The sequence below is a fragment of the Cupressus sempervirens genome, chromosome 7 (assembly GCF_028749045.1).
Source record: "Cupressus sempervirens isolate cs-2001-9-10 chromosome 7, ASM2874904v1, whole genome shotgun sequence".
NCBI classification, from domain to species: Eukaryota; Viridiplantae; Streptophyta; class Pinopsida; order Cupressales; family Cupressaceae; genus Cupressus; species Cupressus sempervirens.
The window spans coordinates 135884884-135910266 of record NC_143124.1 but is presented as its reverse complement, the minus strand read 5'-3'; the positions used below and the strand labels follow the sequence as shown (position 1 = coordinate 135910266).

At 35.2% G+C, this 25383-nt stretch overlaps 1 protein-coding gene and 1 long non-coding RNA gene across 3 annotated transcripts in view; one reads left to right on the top strand and one right to left on the bottom strand.

Moving 5' to 3' along the window:
* LOC149545878 (uncharacterized) overlaps window positions 1-25383 on the bottom strand; it is a 125376-nt gene that overhangs the window by 9877 nt on the left and 90116 nt on the right. Inside the window, exon 3 of one of the 2 annotated variants that reach the window (XR_016353624.1) lies at window positions 18357-18805. The exons of the other annotated variant lie outside the window; for it this stretch is intronic. This is a non-coding gene — a long non-coding RNA (uncharacterized LOC149545878). Of the gene's footprint in view, window positions 1-18356; window positions 18806-25383 lie in introns of those variants that run through there. 2 annotated transcript variants of the gene reach the window in all.
* LOC149545879 (putative helicase MAGATAMA 3) overlaps window positions 10690-25383 on the top strand; it is a 101317-nt gene continuing 86623 nt past the window's right edge. The window contains exons 1-4 of the mRNA XM_089790864.1: window positions 10690-11510; window positions 19509-20072; window positions 20210-21382; window positions 21478-21805. Of these exons, the coding sequence (XP_089646990.1) occupies window positions 11382-11510; window positions 19509-20072; window positions 20210-21382; window positions 21478-21805 (2194 nt within the window). The 5' untranslated portion in view covers window positions 10690-11381. The remainder of the gene's footprint in view (window positions 11511-19508; window positions 20073-20209; window positions 21383-21477; window positions 21806-25383) is intronic.

The window sequence follows — 25383 nt, the reverse complement described above, 5'->3', positions numbered from 1 at the left end:
CCAAAAAATACTTGTAATTGGAATGGGCCATTTCCATTTCCAATTTGATTAATCCAAAATTTATAATCGGTCGGGTCTAGACATTTGCAGCATCAGAGGACGCTGCCTATTTGGGAAAAAAGTTTTTAATTTTCTATATGGAGAAGTAGATTTCACTGGAGGAGACACCAATGGCTGTGGGATTTCAGAACAGATCTCAGTGCTCAAATTACAATGGAGACAATGAAACCCCTTCAAATGCTACAGTTAACACCATCTTCAATTTGTTGTAAGTTTTGCATGTCTGGATAAACACAAAACACATGGAAATTCCCTAAAATAGTCAATAAAACAATCTCACAAGCTTGGCAAGATTCATTATTCGAACCAAACGCCAAAGAGGGTTATTTGGAGCCTCTCAGATTTCCTCACACGGATATCTTGTTGTCCCCTTGCAAACAAATTCCAAGCATCTTGTTGAAACTCACCAGACTTTAAACTTGGCGTAAGAATGCTTCCCAAACAAATACTTGTAAGCAAACTAGGTGAACACAGTGGAGATTCACATTGTCTGCAAGTTTGTGGTTTGAATTCTGATTTTAATTTTGTCGAACCAAACGAGTTTGGAATAGTAATTTCAATACCCACTCCATTTTCAATTCCTATTCAAATTACCAGTTCTAATTCTATTTTTCCTATTCTAGCAACCAAACGGGCCCTTAAGGCCTAGTTGTTGGAATATGATTTAGGAATTGGAATCTAAAATCTTTCATTTGAAATACTAAAATTTGAAATCCATATTACGGTTTCTAGAATTTATTTAGGGATGGTTTGGTTCAAACCCAAAAATATTTGATATTCAAAATTTGTTATTTCAATTTGTTTAAGGACGTGATCATGGTGCTTTGAATTCCACACACATTGAATATGTTGATGTTCATTGTAAAATAAAAATTCAAGAAAAAGTTAAAAGAAAGACAAAATAAATTAGATATGTGTAGTACTAGTTATTTTATTTAATCAAAACATATGAGCAGGTGCAAAAATAGTCAAATTCCCCCACCAACCCGCCCCCCTCCCCCCGCTATATTAAAAATCATACTCTTACGGATTTTTGCAATAAGCTTTCTAATTTCTTCAAGCAACACTTGCTAATTTTTACAAAATGGTGCTCAAAGGGTGTCCGAAGTAGATGCAAAGGGTATCATTTATTGAAACGCCTCACTCTCTCAGTTACAACTCAATTAAATTTCAAAAAATTGTGCAAAAATAGGTGCTCCCAAATGGGTATCCAGATGTCAAACCAAACTAAATTCCATTTTAGTTGAAATCCTCATTTTTTTTAAAAAAAAAGGGGAATTAAAACGAGAATTCCAAATAACAAGTATTTTGAGGGGAGACAAAATTCTTGTTTTGGGAGTCAAATGGGGATACCACATCCACATTTTCCCAAATTCCAACTCTCATTTTGCAGACCCAAATAGTGGATTAGGAATTTTTGAGAATTTCGAATTTCAATTCCTGCTCAAATCTACGATCCGAACGAACCCTTGGGAATAAAGAATTCATATATGGTCTAATATACACATCATATAAATCTATTAATATGAATAATATCATAACTATTATACCGATGAATATTTATTTAAGACCCTTTTTTTTTTTAATAAAAAAAAAATGATCTTCAAGGGAAGTTTATGATATTACCAAGAAGGGGCTTGTATAAATCCAAGTAATGGATCTTTATCCCAAGATAGGGCATTGCTTAGCATTTTGAAAGCCTTGAGGGCAAGACCCAAGATGAGATACAAACTTGGACCTGAAAACTTGAGGGAATCCATTGCAAGTTGGTATCAGGGCAACTTGGATAAAAACACAAACCTTCCATCATTAAGATGAATAAGAATGTGACTGGATATGTGTGAATTAATGGATAATTTGTCTTGATTAAACTAATGGTTTTTATGAATACATAAGATTCAACCTATTGTATGGTTTTTATGAATATAATGTAATAATTTGAATTATATATATGTAATAATTACGTCTAACGTAAAGGGGACATTGCAATTGGTCTTGGAGTACGTTTAGGCCATCTTGTAGGGTAAAAGGATAAAACACAGAGCCATTCTAATAAAAATAAATCTAGAATAGTAAGACTCAAAGATATGATTTTTTAGATTAATATCAAATTTGCACTACTCGCAACGAAAGACTTGTAAAAGTTAACATTGCTTGAGGACAAACAATTTTGAGGAAAATAGGACTTTGATGTCCCCATCTTAGAGTTTTTTTAATAAGTAATTTTAATAAATAGAAAAAGAAATGTTTTATAAAATAAATAAAATTTAAATTAGATAAATAAATAATTATTTATATTATATTGGTCATTAAAATAAATAAATATTAATTAATAAAAATATAATCATAACTTAAGGCAAGAGCCTACAACACAATGGTAACTTATCAGCCTCTCATGTGGGAGGTCTTGGGTTTGAATTCACTTAACACATAAAAAATTTTAATTACAATAAATAACAATAATTAATCTAGGCATTTGGGCATTTGGCCATTTACCGATCCAAAAAATAAATATAAACATAACAAATATTGATTTAATCATATATTTAATAAATACTAAGTTTTTCTTCCCCATTATTTTTCCCTAGTGCCTACACTTGAATGAGGTTTCATTGTAACATTAAAAGAATTGATTAATAAAAATTATCTAGAAGACTCAAACTAATATTTATTAAAAGAAAAAAGAAGAAGAATATCATAATTTTTATACAAATATATATTTATTAAAGACATATTACTATTTTAGTTTAAGAAGGGAAAGTTGTGATTCTACCAAGGAGGGGCTTGTATTAATCCAAGCGATGGATCTTTGTCCAAAGATAGGGTAGGGGTTAGTGTTCAGGAAGCCTTACGAGCAAGACCCAAGATGGGATAAAAAATTGGACCTATAAACTTTGAGGGAATCCATTGCTAGATGGTATCTAGGCAACCTGGATAACACATGTACACCTTCCATCATTAATTTGAATAGTAATATGATTGGATATGTGAGAATTAACAGATATTTTTTCCTAATTCAACTAGTATTGTTTATGAATACCTTAGATTGAAATGATTGTATTTTAGGACATAAAATGTAAGAATTTGAATTACATACATAATAATTATGTCTAACACAATAGAGGAAATTAAAATGATAGCACTTTGGGTATATCCACTATCAAGATATGTGTCAAGGTTAAAGACAAAACCATTGTCACTAAGCTCAATTTGACAATGTGAAAGAGTAGATGTTGAGCTTTGATATTATGTTGGAGTTGATAGCTAACCTTATAGCTCCTAGAATTCATTTGCAACTAGAACACCTATCACATCTATAAAGAAAATCATGATTGATACTACACGACCTTGAGAGAGAATTGATCCAAATAGGAACTTGATTATGATATCAATTGGTAAATGCATTGAACATATTAAATGAATTAAATAGATCTAAGCATTTTCCTTTGCTGGCCATGTCTCCTTTTCTCATCACACCTTTGATGTCATTCTATCTCCTATGATCGCACTATCATCCTATACAACCGCCTAGGGGAGAGAGACCAATGGATGTTAGGGGTACCAATACATGTTATAGTAGGTGAAAAAAATAGACCCTAAAGTATCACTACACTAACCATGTCATGTCAATGCTTATCCCCTAAAAGGTTACTCTATAAAAAAACAACCACTCATGTGATGCCACATCAATGCATCACTAAACATGACTTAGTGCATCACTATAGTCTTATCACTTTCGGTGACCACTTTGGATATATATAACCTTCACCAAAAAAACATGTTGATGTGGCCTCATATTTGACCATAGCGACTTGAGATTTATTTTATGTAGGAGACTTGACAAGTAAACTATTGCAAAAAGTTGAGAGTAATTTGTAATATCCACAAGGAATTTTGAGAAGCACAAAGCTAGGGTTTGTTTCCCCTCTCCTATTGTGCCTTCACATATCTCAACCCTTGCCTATTTTATTTATTTATCAACACCAATATAAACATTAAATCATCAACATGAACCTAAAACTCAATTACCATTCTATTTATTTTTTGATAACAATTTAAAAAAAAAAATCTACTGAAATTTTGTTTAATAGAAAAATTAAATTAATCACATAACATTTCCACTATTCATATTTTTAAGGTGCATAAATTTCTAAAATTTGATTGTGTCAATTATTTACCATGAACATTTAAAATCATATTTTATGATCTTTAGTTCTCTAAACACGATGATAGACCATGAAGTATAATAAAAATAGTCTAATCTTAATGAAAAATCATTTCAAATAAAGGAGGGGTGAAAATTTATTCAAGCTGAAAGAGAAACAAATACAAACAGAGAAAGGGCATCAGACAGCCCTGTCAAGATCAACCAAGTGATCAAGGTGATGGGACAAGCCCATCGGAAGTTAAGTCTTTTCAACAATGTGCCAATTGCACATACGATCAAAAGCCTACTTCGCCAAACAATCAGCAACACTATTCCATTCCCTAGAAATATGAGTGAAAGTAACAGACTCTAAAGAAGTAGACAAATGATGAATTTGGTCCACAATCAAAGGTAAGTTCCAACTAACAACTTCAGAATGTTGCCAATTCAATAGACGTATCACCACTTGTGAATCGAATTCACAGATAAGCCTTCTCCAACAAAGGTCACAAGCATTCTTCATAGCATACAAAATAGCTATGGCCTCCATTAGGTTGTTAGTCTGAAGACCTTTATAAATAGAAAACACAAACTAGACATCCCCCTTACTATCTCTACCAACATCACCAATACCAGTAGAGCCTGGATTTACCTTGGAAGACCCATCTATGTTTATTTTAAGAATACCCTACGGGGGCACTCCACTTCCCCACCTGATTTATCTTTTGCAAGGGATGTCTACACATCTTTCTTTGTAGATTTCCATGTGAGGGGGGGAATATTTAGACAACTTTTGAAAATATCCTCCCCTGGTTCCATGGCGTCATAAGTATCACATTTTGCAAAAATAGTTGCCTACAAAGAATGGAGAATTTTCCACCATAAGTGAAAAACCTCTAAAAACTCATCGTTAAAGATATGATGGTCTCTTTCCAACCATATATGCCAAATAATAAAGGAGGGTACAAGAGCCCAGGCAACTTGAAGAAAGGAAGTCTTGACAAGAGCCTTACCCTAGCGAGCAAAGAATTCTGCCAGTGAGGAAACATGCCAATAGGACTAGTTCCACACATTCCACCAAGAGTGCCAAATATGTCTACTAAAAGAGTAGTGGAAAAGGAGATGAGAGATATTTTCTTCACTATTCTAGCATATAACACACATGGAGAGTCCTTGGAAGCCATGCTTGCATAAGTTATCCCATGTAAGACATTGGCTATGGACCACCAACCACATAAAAAAATTACATTTGGGCCAAGAATACTTATATGAAACTTGCTTCCACCAAGGCATCTGAATGTCCCCCAATGTCTACCGAAGAAGCTCAACATATCCTGCAGAAATTGAAAATTTTCTAGACAAATCATCGCTGTCCCAAGCAAGAACATCATTACCAACCAAAGTAGTACACTCACGAGACTGCAAAATCTGAAACAACTCTTTCATATCCTCCGTAGATCCTCCTAGAGGCCATTTATAAGGGTGTTTCCAACAAAAGGAAGGAGCCAAACCTCTAACATACCCTATCTTATAAAAAATAATTGTGTCCCAACCAGCAACACTAAAATTTTGATAGAGGGAATGTAGTTGAGGATGAGTGATAAGAATAACAGGGTGCCCATCCCAAGAGTCAAACCATACTAAAGCTTGGGATTCGGAATGACAAATCCAAAAGAGACCATCCTTAACCAACTGATCTCCAAACTTTAGCATATTCCAAATCATGGATCCTCTCCCTTCCAAAGGAAAGCCGTGAACTTCAACTACATCAATATTTGGAAAATACTTATGGGTGAGAATATGAGCCCAAAGTTGATGTTAGTTAGTACACCAACACCAATAAAGTTTTGCAGCGAGAACTTGTCCATTTAAAATAGCTAATCATAAGCCAAGACCACCCTCCTTCTAAGGTCTACACACTATTTCCCATTTAACCAAACTCCATTTTGAAGTTGAAGGTTCCTAGTCCAAAGGAATTGACGGGAGAAAGCATCAAATTCCTGAAGAAAATACATTGGGGCCGCCTGAAAAAAACACTTGTAAATAGGAAGAGCTTGAATAAGTGATTTTAATAGATTCAGGTGAGCAACAGTTGATAGTCATCAATGAGTCCAATGATTAACCTTTTGCCATAGTTTATCAAGAAAAACTTGCCAAGAAGATCTAGGATGTCTACCAATAGTAAGAGGAATACCTAAATGAACAAAGGGAAGAGACCCAATTTGAAACCTTAGAATAACATCAATATGCTTCTAAATAGCTTGGGGAGTATTGAAGGAAAAAATGGAGGATTTTTTCTCATTAACTTTCTATCTCGAAGCTACAAGATACACATTCAAAGCATACCTAAAAGAAGTAGCTTCCTGAAGACGGGCTTGTCCCATAAATGAAGTATCATCCTTAAACTGAAGATGTGAAATAGGAGGCAAGCCAGCACCCCATTTCCACCCATGAATCAAACATTGGTGAACACGAAGCTTAAGAAAGCAGTCCAAACCCTTAGCTAGAATGATAAAGAGATAAGGTGAAATAGGATCCCCTTGACGAAGTCCTCTAGAGGCAGCAAAGGGCTCTGAATGAACACCATTCACTAGAATAGAAAAAAGAAGCTGAAGTAACACAAAACATAATCCAATCCACCCACTGTTAATAGAAACCAAAGGCCAAGAGGATCTTTTGGAGAAAACTCCATTTGACTCTATCATAAGCCTTAGCCATATCCAACTTAATGAACATAGCTCTCTTGTTTGATAAATGCATAGAGTGAATAACTTCAGAACAATAACAATTCCATCAAGAATTTCCTTACCAGCCACAAAACTGCCTTGTTCCTCTGAAATCACAACTGGAAGGCATATCTTGAGTCTATCAGCAATCAATTTGGAGATAATTTTGTACACAAAATTACAAAGAGCAATGGGACAAAAGGAGTCAAGATTGTCAACACCTTCTTTCTTAGGGATAAGAGTCAATAAATTATAGTTCAATGCACAAAGCATTTGCTTATTCTGAAGGGATTCATTAACCACTTCCAAAAGATCCATATTAATAATTTCCCAAAATTCTTGAAAGAATTCCATAGGGAAGCCATCTGGGCCTAGAGCTTTACCTTTATTCATCCCAAACACAACCTCTTCAAGTTTAGATATCAAAATTGGACGAAGAAGAGAATCATTCATAGCATTGGTGATAAGAGAAGGAATGCATGAAATAATTAAATTCTCCTCCTTAGTTGTAGGTTGAGAATCCTTAGTAAAAAAGTTTAGAATAAAAGCGAAGGGCTTCCTTGGTCATAGCAGATTGAGAAGAAATATTAAGCCCTTCAGTAGTAACAAGAGAAGAAATGTTCCCTTTATTATGACGAGCCTAAACAAAATGATGAAAAAAGTAGTATTTTTATCCCCTTCCTGCAGCTAATTAATGCGAGCCTTTTGCTTCCACTAAATCTCTTCTCGAAGTTCCCATTCTTCCACATCTTGCATAGCCTTAGATTCTGCCCTGCCACAAGCCTCTATAAGCCTTGAGTCCCTAATTTGGTGAGTAATCACTGCAAGATGATCTAGAGCATTCCTCTTTATAGATTGAAGGTTTCCAAAGCAAGAAGTATTCCATCTCTTAAGATGATATTTGATATATTTAAGTTTCGTTTCAAAGACAAACATAGCCATGCCATAAGCTAGGCCACCCTCTCTCCACCACATAGCCACCAGATCATAAAGGGATGAGTCTCGAAGCCACATAAGCTGGAATCTAAAAGAAGGGTTCCTAGGGAGTGCAATAGGAGAAGAAGAGAACTTAATCGGCCAATGAACAGAACCTCTCCAATCAAGAATTTTAGAACTCATAATTAGGCCACTGCTAACCCAATAACTGGAAACAAGAAACCTATCCAAACATTCTAAAATAGCTTCTTGACCATTCCTTCTATTATTCCAAGTAAAAACCCCATTTGAAGGCTTAACATCAATAACAAAAAGAACATCCACCTAGGCTTGAAAAAGATTAGAAGTAGGGCCAAGCCTAGCCCAACCTCCTCTTTTCTCCTCAAGACTTAAAATAGAATTAAAATCGCCTCCTAAAATCCAAGGAAAATAAGGAGCACAAGAACACACATACCTAATGTGATCCCAGAGATGAATCTTCCCATGAATGTCAATAGGAGCATAAACATTTGTCACAAGAATAGTCTCACCAGAGTCGAAGGAAGTAGCCACCATAGAGATTGAGTAATGACTAGAAATCCAAAAAAAGGGAGAAATCTTACGAGGGTCCCAGAATAGAGCCAAACCTCAAAAATTCTCTTGTGAACCAATACTTTGATAGTGACCAACGTACCAAATGCATAGAGCAAGCTGATGCATAACCTCAACAGAAACCTTAGTCTGTTGAACACAAAAAATATCTGGAGAATGAATTGCAATCAAATCATGAATAGCCTTTTGACAATAGGTGCTATTCAAACCTCTCACATTCCAAGAGAGAATGATCATTGAGGGGCTTGAGAAAAGTGAGCACCAATAGGTTTAACGAACCTAGATTCCACCAACAGATCTCTAGTCATTTTTATTTTTTCAAGGTCTATCTTTTGCCCTTTTGAGGAGCTATCAATGGGACTTTTCTTAAGGGATCATTGTTGCACTCCCAATCTATGAGATGAACCCTTATTATTTTGAGATGAAACTAGAACTTCTCTAGCTAAATTAGCCAATACAATGTCATCCTCTATGGAATTATTTAAAGTCACTTGAGCCACTTGTTGGTTTTGAATAGCTTGAACTGGTTTTAGTTCAATAGCTGGAACAACCTCCATACTGACCCCAACACAATTAGAAGTGACCACAGGTGGGACCCCTTCTTCCAAAGCTAAATTCTCTAGCACCTCAAACCTATTAAAGCTTCGATTTGTCTATCTATCCTTGAATGGCCTCTTTTGACTACATCCTTTAGCCTTAGTTTTAATAGGTACAAATCCTTCCTTGTCCTTTCCCTGAGGTTCAACCATCATGGGAGCTTTCCCTTTGTCCTCTTTACCTAAAGGAGGAGGTTTTGAAGAAGGGAAATTAGCATTCTTACGAACTTTAGGGCAATGTCATAGGAGATGGCCATACTCATGACAAAACTAACATTGAAAAGATAAAGATTCATAATCTAATCGCTGAATCCATGATGAAGATCCCAAACAAATTTCCATTGAATCTGGCAGGGGATTATTGAGATCTATCTCAACACAAATCTGGGCAAAAGAAATCATTCTTTTATCAAGGGTTAGTGTAGCAACTGTGTTAGGGTTTCCCAAGAGACTAGCAATTTTATGTAAAATATCTTTTTGCCAAAACTCCAGGGGGAGGCGAGGTAGACAGACCCAAACAAGAACTTGAGAAGGTAGCTCTTCAGCTGAATTAAAACCTGCATGCGATGGCTTAATAAATGATCCAACCTGATTATAAAAACATGGGCCACCTTCAAAAACTCTATTGCGATCTGCAATATTCGAGAAAATAACCATAAAATAGCTATTTTCCACAAGCATAATGTCCATATCTCCTTCAATTTGCCAGGAACGCCAGATCCAAGCCTCAAGACTGGACAAAGGAATACGAATACCAAGAAACTTATAGATTAGGGCATGCCTACTCTAATATGAGACATCTTCTTCGACCAAATCGAGAGGAATGACCAAAACTGGGCGATCCTGGGCTCTAGGAAGACACCCATTAATCTTCTTCATATTAGGGCCAATACTCGTATAAAATGTATCTACTTGTTGAGCATACATGTTTGAAGAGGACCCATTATGAGCCTTGTCCATGTGAAAAAGATCCACAATTGATGTCATAGAGATCTCTGCCATGCAAAGAGTGAAACCAGGAAAACAATGCCAAACAAAAACAACACCGACTGTAAGCTGAAATGCTTCCACAAAACCCACGTATGCAAACCTGCAACCAAGCTAGGGCACCTCCATCTCTCCGCGCTTCATCTCTGTCCTAAGCTTATATCTATTATGAAATGAGAAGTATGATAAAACATTTTAATTTTAATAATAGATCATGAAGTATGATATGCAATGTTCATGATAATATGATCATAAAGAATTAGAGCAATACCATCTAGAATTCTCTAATAATAATAAGAGATCATTAATTATGATATAAAACATTCTAATCGTCACAATTATTATAAATACATATCCAAAACATTTATAATTAAAAAAATTACACACTCAACTCAGTGGGATATATAGTTCATTGTTAAATGCCAAACCTCATTTCTCTACTTTTAAACCTTAAAAATTAATATTATTTCTCACTACAAAAATAAGGTTAGTCTTTTGGATCACAAGGAAAAGAGTTCAGCGTAGAAACATGTGGAGAACAAGGTAGTGGCTTAGGTGTAATTTATATGCACTCGGACTAGCATTAAATAGTCTTAAAGATCTTTTATATACAAATGAAATACATTCAAAAGAGGTGCAGGAGTGCACAAAAGTTGAGTGGCTAAAACGAAAGTTGGTCTAAGCCGAGAACAATTAAAAAGAAACATTAGTAGAACAATTTTGTTGGAGATTTCCCGGGGGAACATCAAGTACTAAGAAACATTAGTAGAACAGTTTTGTTGGAGATTTCCCGGGGGAACATCAAGTACGATGTTTGCATGTACAATTGGCCAATATCAATCGATCAAATCACTCGTCTGTGCTGCCATTAATATATTCTTTACTTTTCTTTGCTTAACGAGCAAGACTTGACTCCATTTAACCTTCGCAGCCACGAAAGGCGATGGGTGTTCCTCTTTTCAAATTCAGGTGACATCCAGCGAAGCGACAGGGTCTGTAAAGTTTGTTTTAAGCAAGAATTTGAAGCTCGACAGAAGACACTGAATTCCCGGAGGAGTTCAATGGATATGCATTGGAGCGGGAGGATAAATAAGTCTGTTTTAAGAAAGGATTTGAAGCTTGAAAGCGGCCTTTAAATTTCCGGAGGAGTCCAATTGGTATGCATTGGAGCGGCAGGGTGAATAAGTTTGTTTTAAGAAAGGATTTGAAGCTCGAAATCGGCCATGGAGTTTCTGGCGGAGCTCGACTGATATGCAGTGGAGCGCAGGGTATGTAGTGGAGCAGCAGGGTATGTAAATTTCTTTGTTTTAAGAAAGGTTTTGAAGCTCGAAAGCAGCCATGGAGTTTATGGAGGAGTTCGGTAGGAGTGAGGGTTGGCAGAAGAACAACGTGAAAGAACAGTTTGAGGAATTGGTGCTCAAATGGACCGTCCAGGACATTACGAATGAGAATCTCTACCATCATAAGGTCAGATATTTATAATTTACAGAAATGTAGTTATTTTTGTAACTGCATGTAAATGCTTTTGAGAAGGGTTTAGTTAAAGGTGATTTACAGTCGTCAGGTTTCACATACAGTGGGTTAGGATTGAGAGCACAATATATGAATCTCTTCCCTGTTTTTCAACTAAGAGAAGATAAAATTTATCTAAATTTGGTTTTAGAAAATTCAATTTTTCACAGGGTTGATGAATAGTTACTTTATATAACTGAGGAATTTCTTTCTTGTTTTTGTTGGGAAAATTTCGACTAACAGAAGATAAAATGTACATCTTAAAATAATAGAGAACAACAGAAGTTTTAGAGGGGATGAATTGTATGATAGTTATTAAATATTTTAAAGGGTTGATGAATAGTTATTTTTTATAAGAGCACATCAGTTTTAGGCCGAATCTTTTAGATTAAAGAATCTCTTCCCTATTCTTGTTAGAAAAATTTGACTAAGAGAGGATAAAATGTACACCTTAAAACAATAGTGAAAGACAGAAATTCAGTTTTAGAGGGGATGAGTTATATGATAGTTATTCAAATTTTTAAAGGGTTGATGAATAGTTATTTTATATAGAAGCACATCAGCTTTAGGCTGAATCTTCTAGACTGAGGAATTTCTTCCCTGTTTTTATTGGGAAAGTTTCAACTGAGAGAGGATAAAATGTATACCTTAAAAGAATAGAGAAAGACATAAATTTAGTTTTAGAGGGGATGAGTTGTATGATAGTTACTCAATTTTTTTAAGGGTTGATAAATAGTTATTTTATATAGGAACACATCACTTTTAGGCTGAATCTTTTACACTAAAGGCTATGGACTGAAGAGTATATCAAACTCATCTCTTATGTTTTCATTACGTTTAGAGCGTTAAGTAAGACTTGATCATTACGGTGCTCATTAACCAAAGATAGTATAACATAAATGTTTGTATAAAGAAATTTCATATAAATGTGTCTTTAAAATTATGGATTAAAATAGTAAAAATGTATGTATGGAAAAGTCTCAAAGAGGAAATCAGAGTCTTGAAAGTATTAAAATAGTAGAGGAGCTTATAGATACAAGTGTTACACATGAACTTCTAAAGGTTTGATTTTGGAAGGGATAGTTACTAAAACTAAACTAGTTCAATTTTTCTCTTTAATTTTAGAAATGTCGAGATCAATTTTTGATTGCATACTCCTAAAGTAAATGTGTAATTGTAAACCATACAACTTTTGATTAATTTTCAATAACATTTATAATATCTTCTTCTCACTTCAATTTGGAATCTTGGTGTAAAACTCAATCTAGATCAGTTTCTTGATAGAACATTAACCCTTTTCAATTTGGAATTCAAGATTGGTTTGTGGTTTGTTGTATAAAAGGTCAAACCTTTATTCATTATGATCAGCTAGACAATAGGAAATATCTTATCACATTAGTTCAAAGAAACCATTATCATCTTCCACATTTGGAGTGACAAATAGTCATTTTTCAAGATCATGGAATTGATTTGCCTAAGGGTTTGATTAAGATCATGGAATTGATTTGCCTAAGGGTTTGATTAAGGAGACCGTTGATCTTACTTGAAGGGGCTTAGACTCGTTATAAGATGTTGATAAATATTTGTTAGTCTTGCAATGCAATTCTAGATATTCAAAAGTGAGGTGAACCAATATTAGTTTGATGACTTCTTAGCTTGATTTTGCACTATATAGGTTGATTATGAGGAGAACAGATTTTTCTGTTGTGAAATCAAATCAAATCAATTGTGGATCATGAATTCATCGCATAGCTACAAAAAGTAGTTATTCGTTTTTACATTATGAAGTCAAATTTGATATCATAGCAACAATTAGATCAGAGAGTAAATCCATTAAGCCACACTTAGAAGTAAGTAGCCCTAACCCGTTTGACATTTTGAAAAGTACTTGATTAATTACTAATTATTATCTTAGCTTATAAATATAGAATAGTTTTTACACTTAATTATTGTACTACATATTTGAAAACGAATTATATTTTCATTTTCACTTAGAAAATGGATTAGTTGAAGATAATTAATTAATGTGATACTTGGTGTTGAGAAAAATACATAATTTTGTGAACATATAATTTTTGTATTCCTCGTTCTCAAAATAAAGGCATGCATTTCAAATTTGTGAAAGTTAAATAATATGAGTATTATTTATATATTTGTATATACATACATTTTTTTTTTCAAATTTTTTACATCTATACATATATAGACATGCAAATATTTGTATATACATCTATGCGAGTACACATATATTGAAAAAAGATATAACTTGAGCATGGGTGATGATAAAGGTTCTTGTATTATAATGAACGTTATATGTTTGGATTTAGATATAGAAGGGTAACACTTGAAAACACAAATGAAAAATAAGAAATATGTTGAATACATATATAAGGACATTTGACATAACAAATAATAATATCTTGTCCTTTATTTATTTACGCATCTCTTCTATATTAGCTAAAGATAGCAATTTATTTTTAATTGTCATTGGATTTTACTTATAAGATAATAGAATTTGTTTTTTAGTTGTTATTACATTAAATACAAAATTGAGAATATAATATATAGCTACTAATTCTATGTCAATTCTCAAATGATTAATCTCAAATTTAAGTTATTGTTTTAATGGGGTTGGGGTGGCACTTCTTATGGGGATTATTAATAGTGCTTTGGTTGGTTCACTATCAAATTTTCATTGGATTTTACTTATAAGATAATAGAATTTGTTTTAGTTGTTACTAAATTAAATACAAAATTGAGAATATAATATATAGCTACTAATTCTATATCAATTCTCAAATGATTAATCTCAAATTTCAGTTATCCTTTTAATGACGTTGGGGTGGCACTTCTTATGGGGATTATTAATAGTGCTTTGGTAGGTTCACTATCAAAATACATGTCAAGCTTGCAAGATACAAGTCTTGTAAGTCTAAAATAATATCAGGAAAAAGTAGACATTGACCACTTGCTATCATGTTGGAGTTGAGAGTTAACCCCATAACTCCTATTAAATCATTTGCAAGTGAAATGCCTATCACATCTGAAGAGGAAAAACCATGATTGATGTAATGCACCACAGAGAGAATTGATCCAAAGAGGAATAAGAAAAGAGACAAAAACCTATATGCAAACCCTAAGAGAATTAAAAAAAAGTGTAAGAATCTTCATGAAATAACAAATATTAAAATATGAGGATTTTTATAACCCCATAATTTTATAGAATAGAAACAATAGATATAGTATGAAACCAACGAAACATATAATTTGCAATAAAATACTCAAAATAATCTTTTAATTAAAAAAATCCAATAGATTAATCTATTGCGCTCTTGCTTAAGCACACAACCATTCACAATATAAACAAAAACTCAACCCTCATACACTTACATATATCAATAAGCACATCTAAATGATCTTATAATTTCATAGAAATTCTTTAAAAGGATGAACATAAAAATCTTATATACAGCTTCAGAAAATAAAATAAAAATACTACTGAAACTATAGAAAAAATTATTCAAATATTTAATATAAAAAATCCACTATCTAACACATCACAATACATCAGGCATAATAAATATCTACTAAGACCCAATGCTCTCTATTTCTTTCCTCATCGATGTCATAATATAAAAGTAGTAATAAAACATAAGAAAACAATGTTCAACTAATCAACATAAAATGTGCACTTCTTCAACACATTATAAGCAGTACATTATAAGTAGTAAGTATCTGTTGAAGACAAAGGCCATTTTCTTTTTAGGCTTAGTTTTTTTGGGTTTGAATTACAATACAAATTTATTGTTTGGAATGCATTTTGCAATAAGGTGTGGTGAAAATGAATGACACTTTATTAGGGAATATGCAGTTTAAGAAGATAACAGTATTCAGTATGAAAAGAGTTTTAAGATTAAATCAATTTAAAAATTTGAACCACTTATTTGATGAAGATAAATTCAATTAGATTGGAAGCTTCTCAAGCAAGAAAAATTCTACATAAAGATAATTTAAGATTCTTATTCTTAGATCTTTAAAATTAGCCAAGGTCATCAATATCATTAATTCCTTCATTCCTAAAATAGAATGCCAATCTTCTGTTGTCTATAATTGATCCAGCTGCCAGTGTGAAAAGTAAACATTTCCCACTCTTTACTAATTGACATTGTGTTTACCAATTTTACAATTTTACACAGTAAATTGTGTAAATGGATTTTCAAATGAAATGAAAGGAAATATTTTAATAATGCCCACAAGACCACCCTAATAGTCTTGTGTAACCTCGCCTCTTCGACTGAAGGCGTTCATGAACAATTTTCATTTCTCCTATAATATTAAGTTTTAACATTGCAGTTTACGTGTCATGACTTTTATTTATGCTCTAGCGTGGATTTATTATGATGCAGGCCGTTCACTACAATGACATATTCTTATAATAGGCTTTCATTCCACATCAGTTCTCCTTGGTCCATTTCGTTTTTCAAGATTTTGGAAGTCTGACGCTATAATCTAAATCAGGATGCTTAGTCAATAGAGTCCATGTGAGGATTTGTGTTCAGGAATCCTAATTCTAAGGATTCAATTTGGTGTTGAACAACGTTGGTAAACAGGTTAATCGTTGCGAAAGATTCCAAGGTTTGTTTAATGATCACTAGCAGTGATGAATTGAACCAACGAATGGAAAAATCGTTCTGGGATTAATAGTTCTTAGAAAAAAATTTCTGCTGCGAACATGAGAACATAAAACGTGATTATAAATTACATCTTCAACTAGAGCACAGAAACTCTCATATCATCTGCAAATCAAAAGCGGAAGGTGAAAAAATATGCATAAGAAGAAACTAATTAAACATCAGAACAATTTTTTTCGAAAAGAAATGTTTAACATCAAAAAAACAAATCTTTGTTTGAATCTAAAAGAATCTCAGAGACTCCCCTTTTCCCGTGTACATAGCGCTCTCCTTTTAGGAACGGAAAAGACCCTCTGCGTCAACAATTACATCAGTATTTAAGAGAAACTTCAAAAGGTAAAACATCAATTTTTCTAAAGATATTTCAAGCATACGAGTAGTTATTTTGACTCTTTAAATCCTGAAGTTTCTTTTCAATTCTCCTTTTCGAAAATAGCTCGGATTCGCATAAAAGACAACTTCCTGCACTTCAATCTTTCTTTTCTATCACTCTGAATCATGATGCTAAGTAACTCATATATCTGGTCGATGCTTCACATTCCCTTAATTTAAGCGTTCATTAAAGCTTATCTATGGAGGTTCACTAATCGATGTTTCTATGCTCTCGATGAAGATGGAAAATATATTTCAAGTAGCACATTTTAGGGTCGTCCCGGAAAACACTTACTATTGGTCTCGAACACAAAATGCGTAACTAGACACTAAAGGGAACAATGAAGATCACCCAGTCTTTCTTTAATGACAGGAACCAAACAACTTCCCTTCCCGACTTCCCATTTGCTCATGACCAACACAACGCATGATAGTCAAAACGAACAGCACCTGTCCTACACTCTGTAATATCATTTGTAAGTTTTTCTAGCAGCCTCTCTTTTGCAGTCTCAAGTCCATTGCGATCTAGGTTTCCTTGCTCCAACCTTTTATGAAGGCCTTCCAAAACATCACGTATCATTGGATGCAAATTTACCTCTTTGAAGTAGAATATCGTTGAAGTTTATGAAATGTGACCATATATGCCCGATAATTTTTTTCTAAAACCTTTTCACCCAATTCATTTACATTCCTTGACTGCATTTCACATAGATGGTCGACGTTGAATGCTTTTCCATGAGAAGATTTCACAAATAATCATCTCAGAGTATCCTTTCGCTATCCCGTGCATTGTCAAAAGTAAAGCTGTGGAATAAGATATTGAACAGCTTATTCTAGGTAAGAAATAAAAGCCATCCATATGCGCCATTTTCAATAGGCATGTATGTTGTCTTCTTCAAGCACCTTAGTCTACTCCCTATGTACGGTACCAGTTCGATAACAGTGGTTGAGAAAGATAGACCCTCTTTCTTTCATTCTTAAATCTGAAAATTTACATTCCATTATCAACATATGTATCCAATGGATTGCTTGATTCAGGACGTCTAGAAGGCAACATAATTATTCATCGATTTTGCTTATGACATGCATCTTATTCATTGATATTGGTTTTATACATATTATTTGATCTCGGCTTTAATAATCCTCTTGTGACAAGGTCAACCAAATATGAGAATGTTTTGACAACTGTTGGACAAGTCAACATTTTGGGCCTCACTGTGTACCCAGGTGACGTGTTATTGGGCCTTGTTTTGACCTTCTTGCATTGGTGTTTGCTAAGTCATGGCGAATCTTGTAACACTGCACCACATATCTCTGTTGCCTTTGTGAGAGAAATTGATTGGGATTTGATTTGAATCAAAATAAAAGGGAAAAAAATTATGCTTTTTGTTGATATCGATTACTCAATTCCCCAAGATGCTCCTATATCGATGGTTAATAGGAAAATGACAGAAGTAAAAAATGTAAAATTTGTATTTAGAGCTTGTAGGTTAATAATCATAGTCACGGAAATGGCATGACTCAATTCCACAATTGTGGATCTGATCCAAGGCTGAAAAGGGTAGATTTGGTAGGCAAGCCTAGACTCTTGGAATGTGTGAAAGGGAAACAAATTGCAGTAAATCGATTTGTCAACTTACATGTAAAACTGGTTAATGCATAAAAATAACTTCTCACCATGGGTAAAAAATTTAAAAATATCAGAAAAAACAGCATGGATATGAATATACGCTCTATATATCTTCCACCTTTGCTAATATACGCTCTACATCATTTTAACTTCAATCTGTTGCTATACATCTTCTCCATAGGACCCCAATATACAATGGTGACCTCTTCTAGATGCAGTGGTTGCACTGCTGCTCATATAGATGCTTTTCAAACAGTTGTGTACATGATGAGAGGGTTGCTTATGAGTTATTAGTACATCAATAAATTTTGGCCATTGTTAAATAACAATTATCAATCAAGAGAAATAATGCGAAGTCCAGAATTCCTTTGTCACTTAGCAAATTCTTGGAGCCTGCAAATAGCCAAGGAGAAAATAAGATTTTTGTTACTTTTGGTTAGGAACACTGGCTCATTGGGATGATGAATTGCTGATGTATCCAAGAATATCATTTCTCAGATTAAGTGGCAGAACTTAATCTTTATATGCTCTCTCCGTCTGCAACTTATCTTCCATCACTGCACAGCCATTAATTACAGATGGGTCCAATACCGCATGATGAATAACACAAGGTTAGAGATCTAAGTGCATTTCAGGGAATTCCCCAAACGGAGTTATCTAATACAAACAAAAGTTTGGTGGGTTAATTGACCACTTAACCTAATGATAATCAACAATTATAAGTGAACTGACTATTTAAATGTTCTTTTCTATGAATTTCATGCTCTTTAAGCAATACTTATTTTTGGCCTTAAAATTTCATTTAGCATATATATTTAGTGCACGTGAAATATCATTCTTGACTTCAAAGATTATTCAGCATACAAAAATACTTGTTTACCTGTAATCTTTGTATTATTTTCCTATAACATCAATATTTCCATCATATTTCATTTGTATTGACAGTTCGTTTACAGTTCTTTTTTCCCAAAATTTAAAATGTTTGAAGATGACCAAACAGAAGGAATAAGTTATGCTGACAGTACAAGTAAAGTTTTCTTTCTTCGAAATTCTATTTGTTTCATGACAACTGAATAGTGTGTATGAGTTTATGTATTGACGTGGGGTGATAATTTCTAGTTGAGTTGGACCAAATTTATCTATTTTTTAAAAATTACTTCTTTCATATAGATGCAAATGGTAGCCAATCCATCAGAACAATAGCTTTTTCTCATACAGATGGACTCTATAAGTTTAGTAATTTATATGTTGGGTTTTCAGGTTAATGATATTCCAGAGACATTTATGTCTGTAGGAGAATACCTTGGTTCATTTGTTTGGCCACTAGTTGAAGAAATGCGAGCAAAACTTCAACAGAGCTTGGAATCTATTTGTCAAGCATGTGCAACAATGAAATTTCAGGTCAAAACACAGCTATCAGAAGGTGTGATAGAGACATATGACATGCTTATTGAGAGGAAGCCCAATACAGGAGAGAACAAGGAGAAAGAAAGTTTGAAGTTGAAACCAATGGATATTCTCTTGCTATCCAAAAAATTACCTGAGAATCTGGATTTCTTATATGATGAGTACTTGTTAGCTTTAGTCCATAGCACTGACTATGATGATGCAACTTCGGATAAATTGACAGTGACAGTGAAGGCATATGTGTGCTACGGACATCCCTTTACATCAACAAATGACAATATGAAGACTAAATACTTTGCTTTCAATCTCAGTAGTATCATATCGTGTTTGAGAATTTGGAATGCTTTACATACTCATTTGAGAGTTAAGGAACAAAGTACGGCCATGCTCTGTAAGGCAATAAATCTGAATACAGTGGTATGTACTTGGATTGTCTTGAGTTTTATGAATATTGTAATTGTTTTGTTTGGTCATTGTTTATGAAAAACAGAACTACATTTTCTTGCAGACAAGCTAGAAAATTTGCACTAATCTGAATTTGATGGGATTTTTAGGATTATCACAAGGCATGTGGAGAAGTGGAAGAACAAAATTTTGAGAAATTCAAGATCAAGCACTTCATGTCCCATAATTTCAATGATTCTCAAGTTTCTGCTGTATTCCAAGCAGTTAATACTATTGAATCTAATTTTTCTTCAGATATACAGTTGATCCAGGGTCCCCCGGGAACAGGGAAGACCTCGACACTGATCTCACTTCTTTCCATCTTAGTCCATAAGAAGCTCAAAGTAGTTGTGTGTGCGCCCACAAATGCAGCAGTATCAGAAGTGGCAATGAGATTCATCAATATTGTTAATAGTCCATCTGGATGTTGTCCTGATACAGAGAATTTTCCTTGTGTCTTGAGTTTGAGTGATCTCCTACTCATAGGAAATGAGGAGAGATTTTATCCTGAAGGTATTTTTGGAGACATTTTCCTTACATATCGAGTTGATCGTTTGTCAAAATGTTTCCTGCCAATGACTGGATGGAGGCATAGGGTGATATCACTTATTGAATTTCTTGAATTAGCTGTTTCCCAGTATGAAGTTTTTCAACAAACACCAAAAGAAGCAGGCTTGATTGATTTTTCAGGGTACCTCAAGCAGACATTGAAAACGTTAACCTCAGAATTTTATGAAGGTGCAAGAACATTAATAAATGATTTACCAGGGGGCTTATCAGGAAAGCATGAATTGATCAACATTGTTCAATCTTTTGTGAATCTTGTTGAAGATAATAAAATCAAAGAAAGGGTCCTTAGAGAATGTTTTTGCAGTAATAGTGAAGGCCTGGGAGAGGCAGAAGGGTTAACAGGTAAATTTAACGAGAATATTCATCATGATAAGAAAGACTTAAAGGTTAATCTTTATATGAAGAGATGTGAGTGTATCCAATTGCTGAGAAAGCATTTATCCAGTGGAACTGATATTGCCTGCATGGCCCAAACATTCATCTCCACTGAGGGAATAGAGAAGATGTGCATGTTGCATGCAAAATTGGTATTTTCAACAGTCTCATCTTCTGCTAAAAGGTGCAAGAATGCTACATCATTTGACTGCTTGATTATTGATGAGGCAGCACAGCTTACAGAAGCTGAGTCAACTATTGCATTGCAAATCAGAGGTTTGAGACATGCAATACTTATAGGAGATCCAAAACAATTGGCTGAAACAGTTATTAGCAAGGTTTGTTTTTATTAGGTTAATTTGTTGTGTCTTTGTTTCTGTTTGTTATAAGCTCAATTTTTTATTTTAAAGGTATCTTGTGTTTGACTTGTCAGATATCACAGGAAGCAGGATATGGTAGAAGTCTCTTTGAAAGATTACAGCATCTTAAACACCCTGTCCATCTTCTAAATACACAATATCGCATGCATCCATTGATATGTCAATTCCCAAATATGGAGTTTTATGGTAACTGTATCATAAATGGTCCCAATGTTAAAAAGGAACCAAATGGCATTGCATATATTAAATCTGAAATGTATGGAACATATGCATTTATTAATATAGAAGATGGAAAAGAAGAGGAAGACGAATCTAATAAGAGCAAGCAGAATATTGTTGTGGCCTCTGTCGTCTTGTACATACTCTTAAAACTTTACAAAGGTAATGCTTTCTCACGCCTGACCAATAACCTATCAATATATAAATAGAAATATTGATTTAATCATTTTTTAAATGTGTACATTTTGGTGGCTACTATATTTTGTCTCTAATTGATCCATAATTTGAGTGGGACATGTTTACCATATAGGGTAAATGGTTACTTATCGCATTAATAGATTAGAATGTAACACAAAACAGAGACTTATTTCATATAAGCAAATATACAATTCCAATTACAATGATGATCCATAAATCCATTCGGACGATGTACGTATACTTCCCGAAGGGGTGACACAACTGTCACACAACTTTTCAGATACCAATTCTACCCGTCGGCTCTAATAGTTTTTACTGACAATATCATCCCCCCCAAAAGTAAAGTCGTATCCGAACGACAAAATAGAGACAACTTATACATCAAAACTCAAATTATAATTCAACCACTAATTACATCGAGATTTAAACAACTAAGAAGAAGAGGGATGCATCCCTAGTGTAGTAGACGCCCTTGTGCTCTAAGCTCGTTCAGTTGTGCTCGTAGCTCACGCACTTGCTTGGTCTGTATCTCTAGATCTGCTTCAGCCTGCATCTGAATCTCCAAAGTTGTTTGCATCATCTTCGCAATCTCTCCAAGATCTGCCTCCTTTTTTGCACTCTTATTGTAGATGACTCTTCTCTTGCCTAGCCTCATCTAGCTGAGCCATAAATGCTATCCTCTCGGACTCCCAAGCTGCTCTTTCTAACTCCTAAGCTGCCTTCTTTGCAGCTAGATCTGCCTTCACTATTGCTAACCTAGTAGCTAACTCCTCTTAAGCCCTCTCTACCGCTACTTGGTTTGCCTGGCTCCTCCGAAGAGCATAATAAGCATCACGATATATTTGGACTACCTCATGAGTCAGAGTCTCTATGCGGCTCTCCACAATCGGTTCTCTGGTAGTGGCCCAACCCTAGCGCATCTCCGAAGTCTCTATTGTAGGCTATCCGCACTCCTCAAAATAGACTGAAAAGGCAATTGAGTACCCTACTCTCATGAAGGATATGACGTACTCTAGCTCCTGCACCACTAAATCCAAAGCATGTGTCTCTACAGAGATCACCACTTGGAGAGCCTGAGTCACTACATCAGCAAGAAATATCTCCACATCCTCTCCCATCGATGTCTTTGGCCCCATTGTAGGCTGCTGGGTACCCATAGTTGTCTTCATTACTTCTATCATTCGCTCAGCAGTACTATCTATCGAGGAGTGTGGTATCTCATCGGTTGATGTCGGGTGACTCTCCTCCCTTTGTGTCTATGTGCCTACAAGATCTCCTTCTGGGGCTACTGCTCGCTCAAGTGAAAGAATGCTTGACACCCATGGTGCTGGTGTGGTTAAACCTCGTAATCAAGTATGCGCTCAATTTATGATATTACCTTGCCTTGCTTGGCTCCTCTACTACTGGATTGCTAACAATGCTGCGTCTATTGCGACCACTACATTTGAGCCCACTACATCTAAGTGAACATTGTGTATCCTCAAACCTTCACCTGTTTCTGCTTGTATCGATATCTCCATCACTCCCTGCTTTGTCTCTACCTCATCATCAGGTATAACTGTGGCTATATGTGTCTCAACCCCTATCTCTGGTAGAACCATGATTGTAGCTAGCAAAGCCTCCCGATCGACTGAAGGCACAAGGTGCTAATGATGGTTAGATTGACGGCTGAGGTACTGGCCTTGCTGCTGGTCTGATTGCTATGGTGGCTAGAGTCATAACCACAGGTTGCCTAAACTGCCCAAATCTAGGAATGTGCACGCCTGCTGGAACTAAGTGAGAGTGGAATGTAGCTGCAAGGGAACTCAGAAATAATAGTGGCAGTGCTATGATAACTTCCACTTCCTCCTTTGAGTCGTCATTGTCTTTGCAGGATGTGTCCTGTCTCCCACTATCCGTTTTTCCGTGCTCAGAGCTTTCTACCTCTTGTCGCATCCTCTTCTATCTGATGGTCTTCTGCTCTCCGAGAGTATCAAGGAGCTTCCATTGCATGATCAGAGGCTCCCCTAGTTCTATCGGACCCGACTTGATCTCTAGTTTCTCATTGGGTATAATCCGTGCTGTAGTGTTGAGAAATAGACCGATGGTGTAGTGTGGCATATAAAATGTTTTGTGTTGTAATGTCACAAATTCATTCATATGCTCAACCAGTATAGATGCTCAGTCATACACTTTGCCATTCATGATGTTGTTCATCATGGTCACTTGTAGAAATGAGATGTCTGATGCCCTACTTGATTTGGTGAGTCTACTTTTTACTATGTCCATCAGACAACGCTAGTGTCCTTTCTACACATCGGATTTCTTCAATCCCCTTCCCTTCAAAGTGTCCATTAAAGCTTCGCTTTCTGCCTGAGGCCTTTTCCCACATACTAGTTCTACCAGTTGTGCCTTGACTTCCTAATCTAGTTTCTTTGGCTTGTTATTTTTTTTCCTTCCTACGCATGACCAAGTATGCCGAACACCTTGGTGAAGTCTGTGGCTCTAAAAGATATCATGAGGTTTTGTCCTAGGTACAAAAATGAGCTTGTTCATGAGAATAGGTCATAGGTTTCTAGCATGGTGTGGAGAAAACCCTAGAAGTGGCGAATTCAGAATACTGGCATTTGCAGTGTCCATTCCACCTATGCCCTCCATATGCCCTCCTACACAAAATGGTCATTCGAGATATCCTGTCACCATTTTCTACACTCCAACCCATTCAAACCCTTGAACGTCAGATTCTAAGGTGTGAGGTGCATAGTTGCAACGGATTGTGCCCTTGCCTTCTTTTTGCCTGTACTTCTTGCAATATGCACACTCGATGGTAAAGCCTGTACGTTCTTGTTCATTGTGTTGCTTGCTAAATCTTCTTCTAATTTCTTTTTCGACGCTCTCTTCCTGGCTGAATGCATAACTGTCACCTCTTTTGTCTTTTTGTGTGAGGACAAAAAAACGAAAATGGTTAGGTCAGTTGCTCACACTCCTCCGTACAACTTACCTCGATCTCTTCCCTTTTTCAAAGTCCATACGGCTCCTGAGAGATAGCCCTTCTTAAGTTTATTGCTCACATGCCCCCACTAATGTGCTAGGTATGACTGTTGTACGTCTTTATGTGTTAACTTTATGTACTGCAAGTCATTTTCCTTAGTGTCGTATAGGTACCAACTCCTCACTCACTTCTCCTTAATTTGTACGTTGAGATCTTGCAGTATCCTTAATCCCTTTATTCCTTAAATCATTTTGTATCTACACTTGCATCCACACTATGTCTTCTCAAGGTGATTATTAACTACTGTGTTCATGCCTATTTATAATACCTTTCCCTCTCGTGAACCCTGCCAGGCCATACAGTGATTTCTTCCAACCTCAATGTTTTCCTCTCTAAGTCGTACCGTAGACCTTGTAATTTATTCACACATGCTTTCATATTGTACGACACTCTTAATGTTCCCTTGCTTCGTGGCCCTGCATCGGCTTAGGTTTTATGGTATCCTCTACACTGCATCGGTTTAGGCCGTATGGTATGCTCTACATTGTATTGGTTTAGCTGAACAACTTGT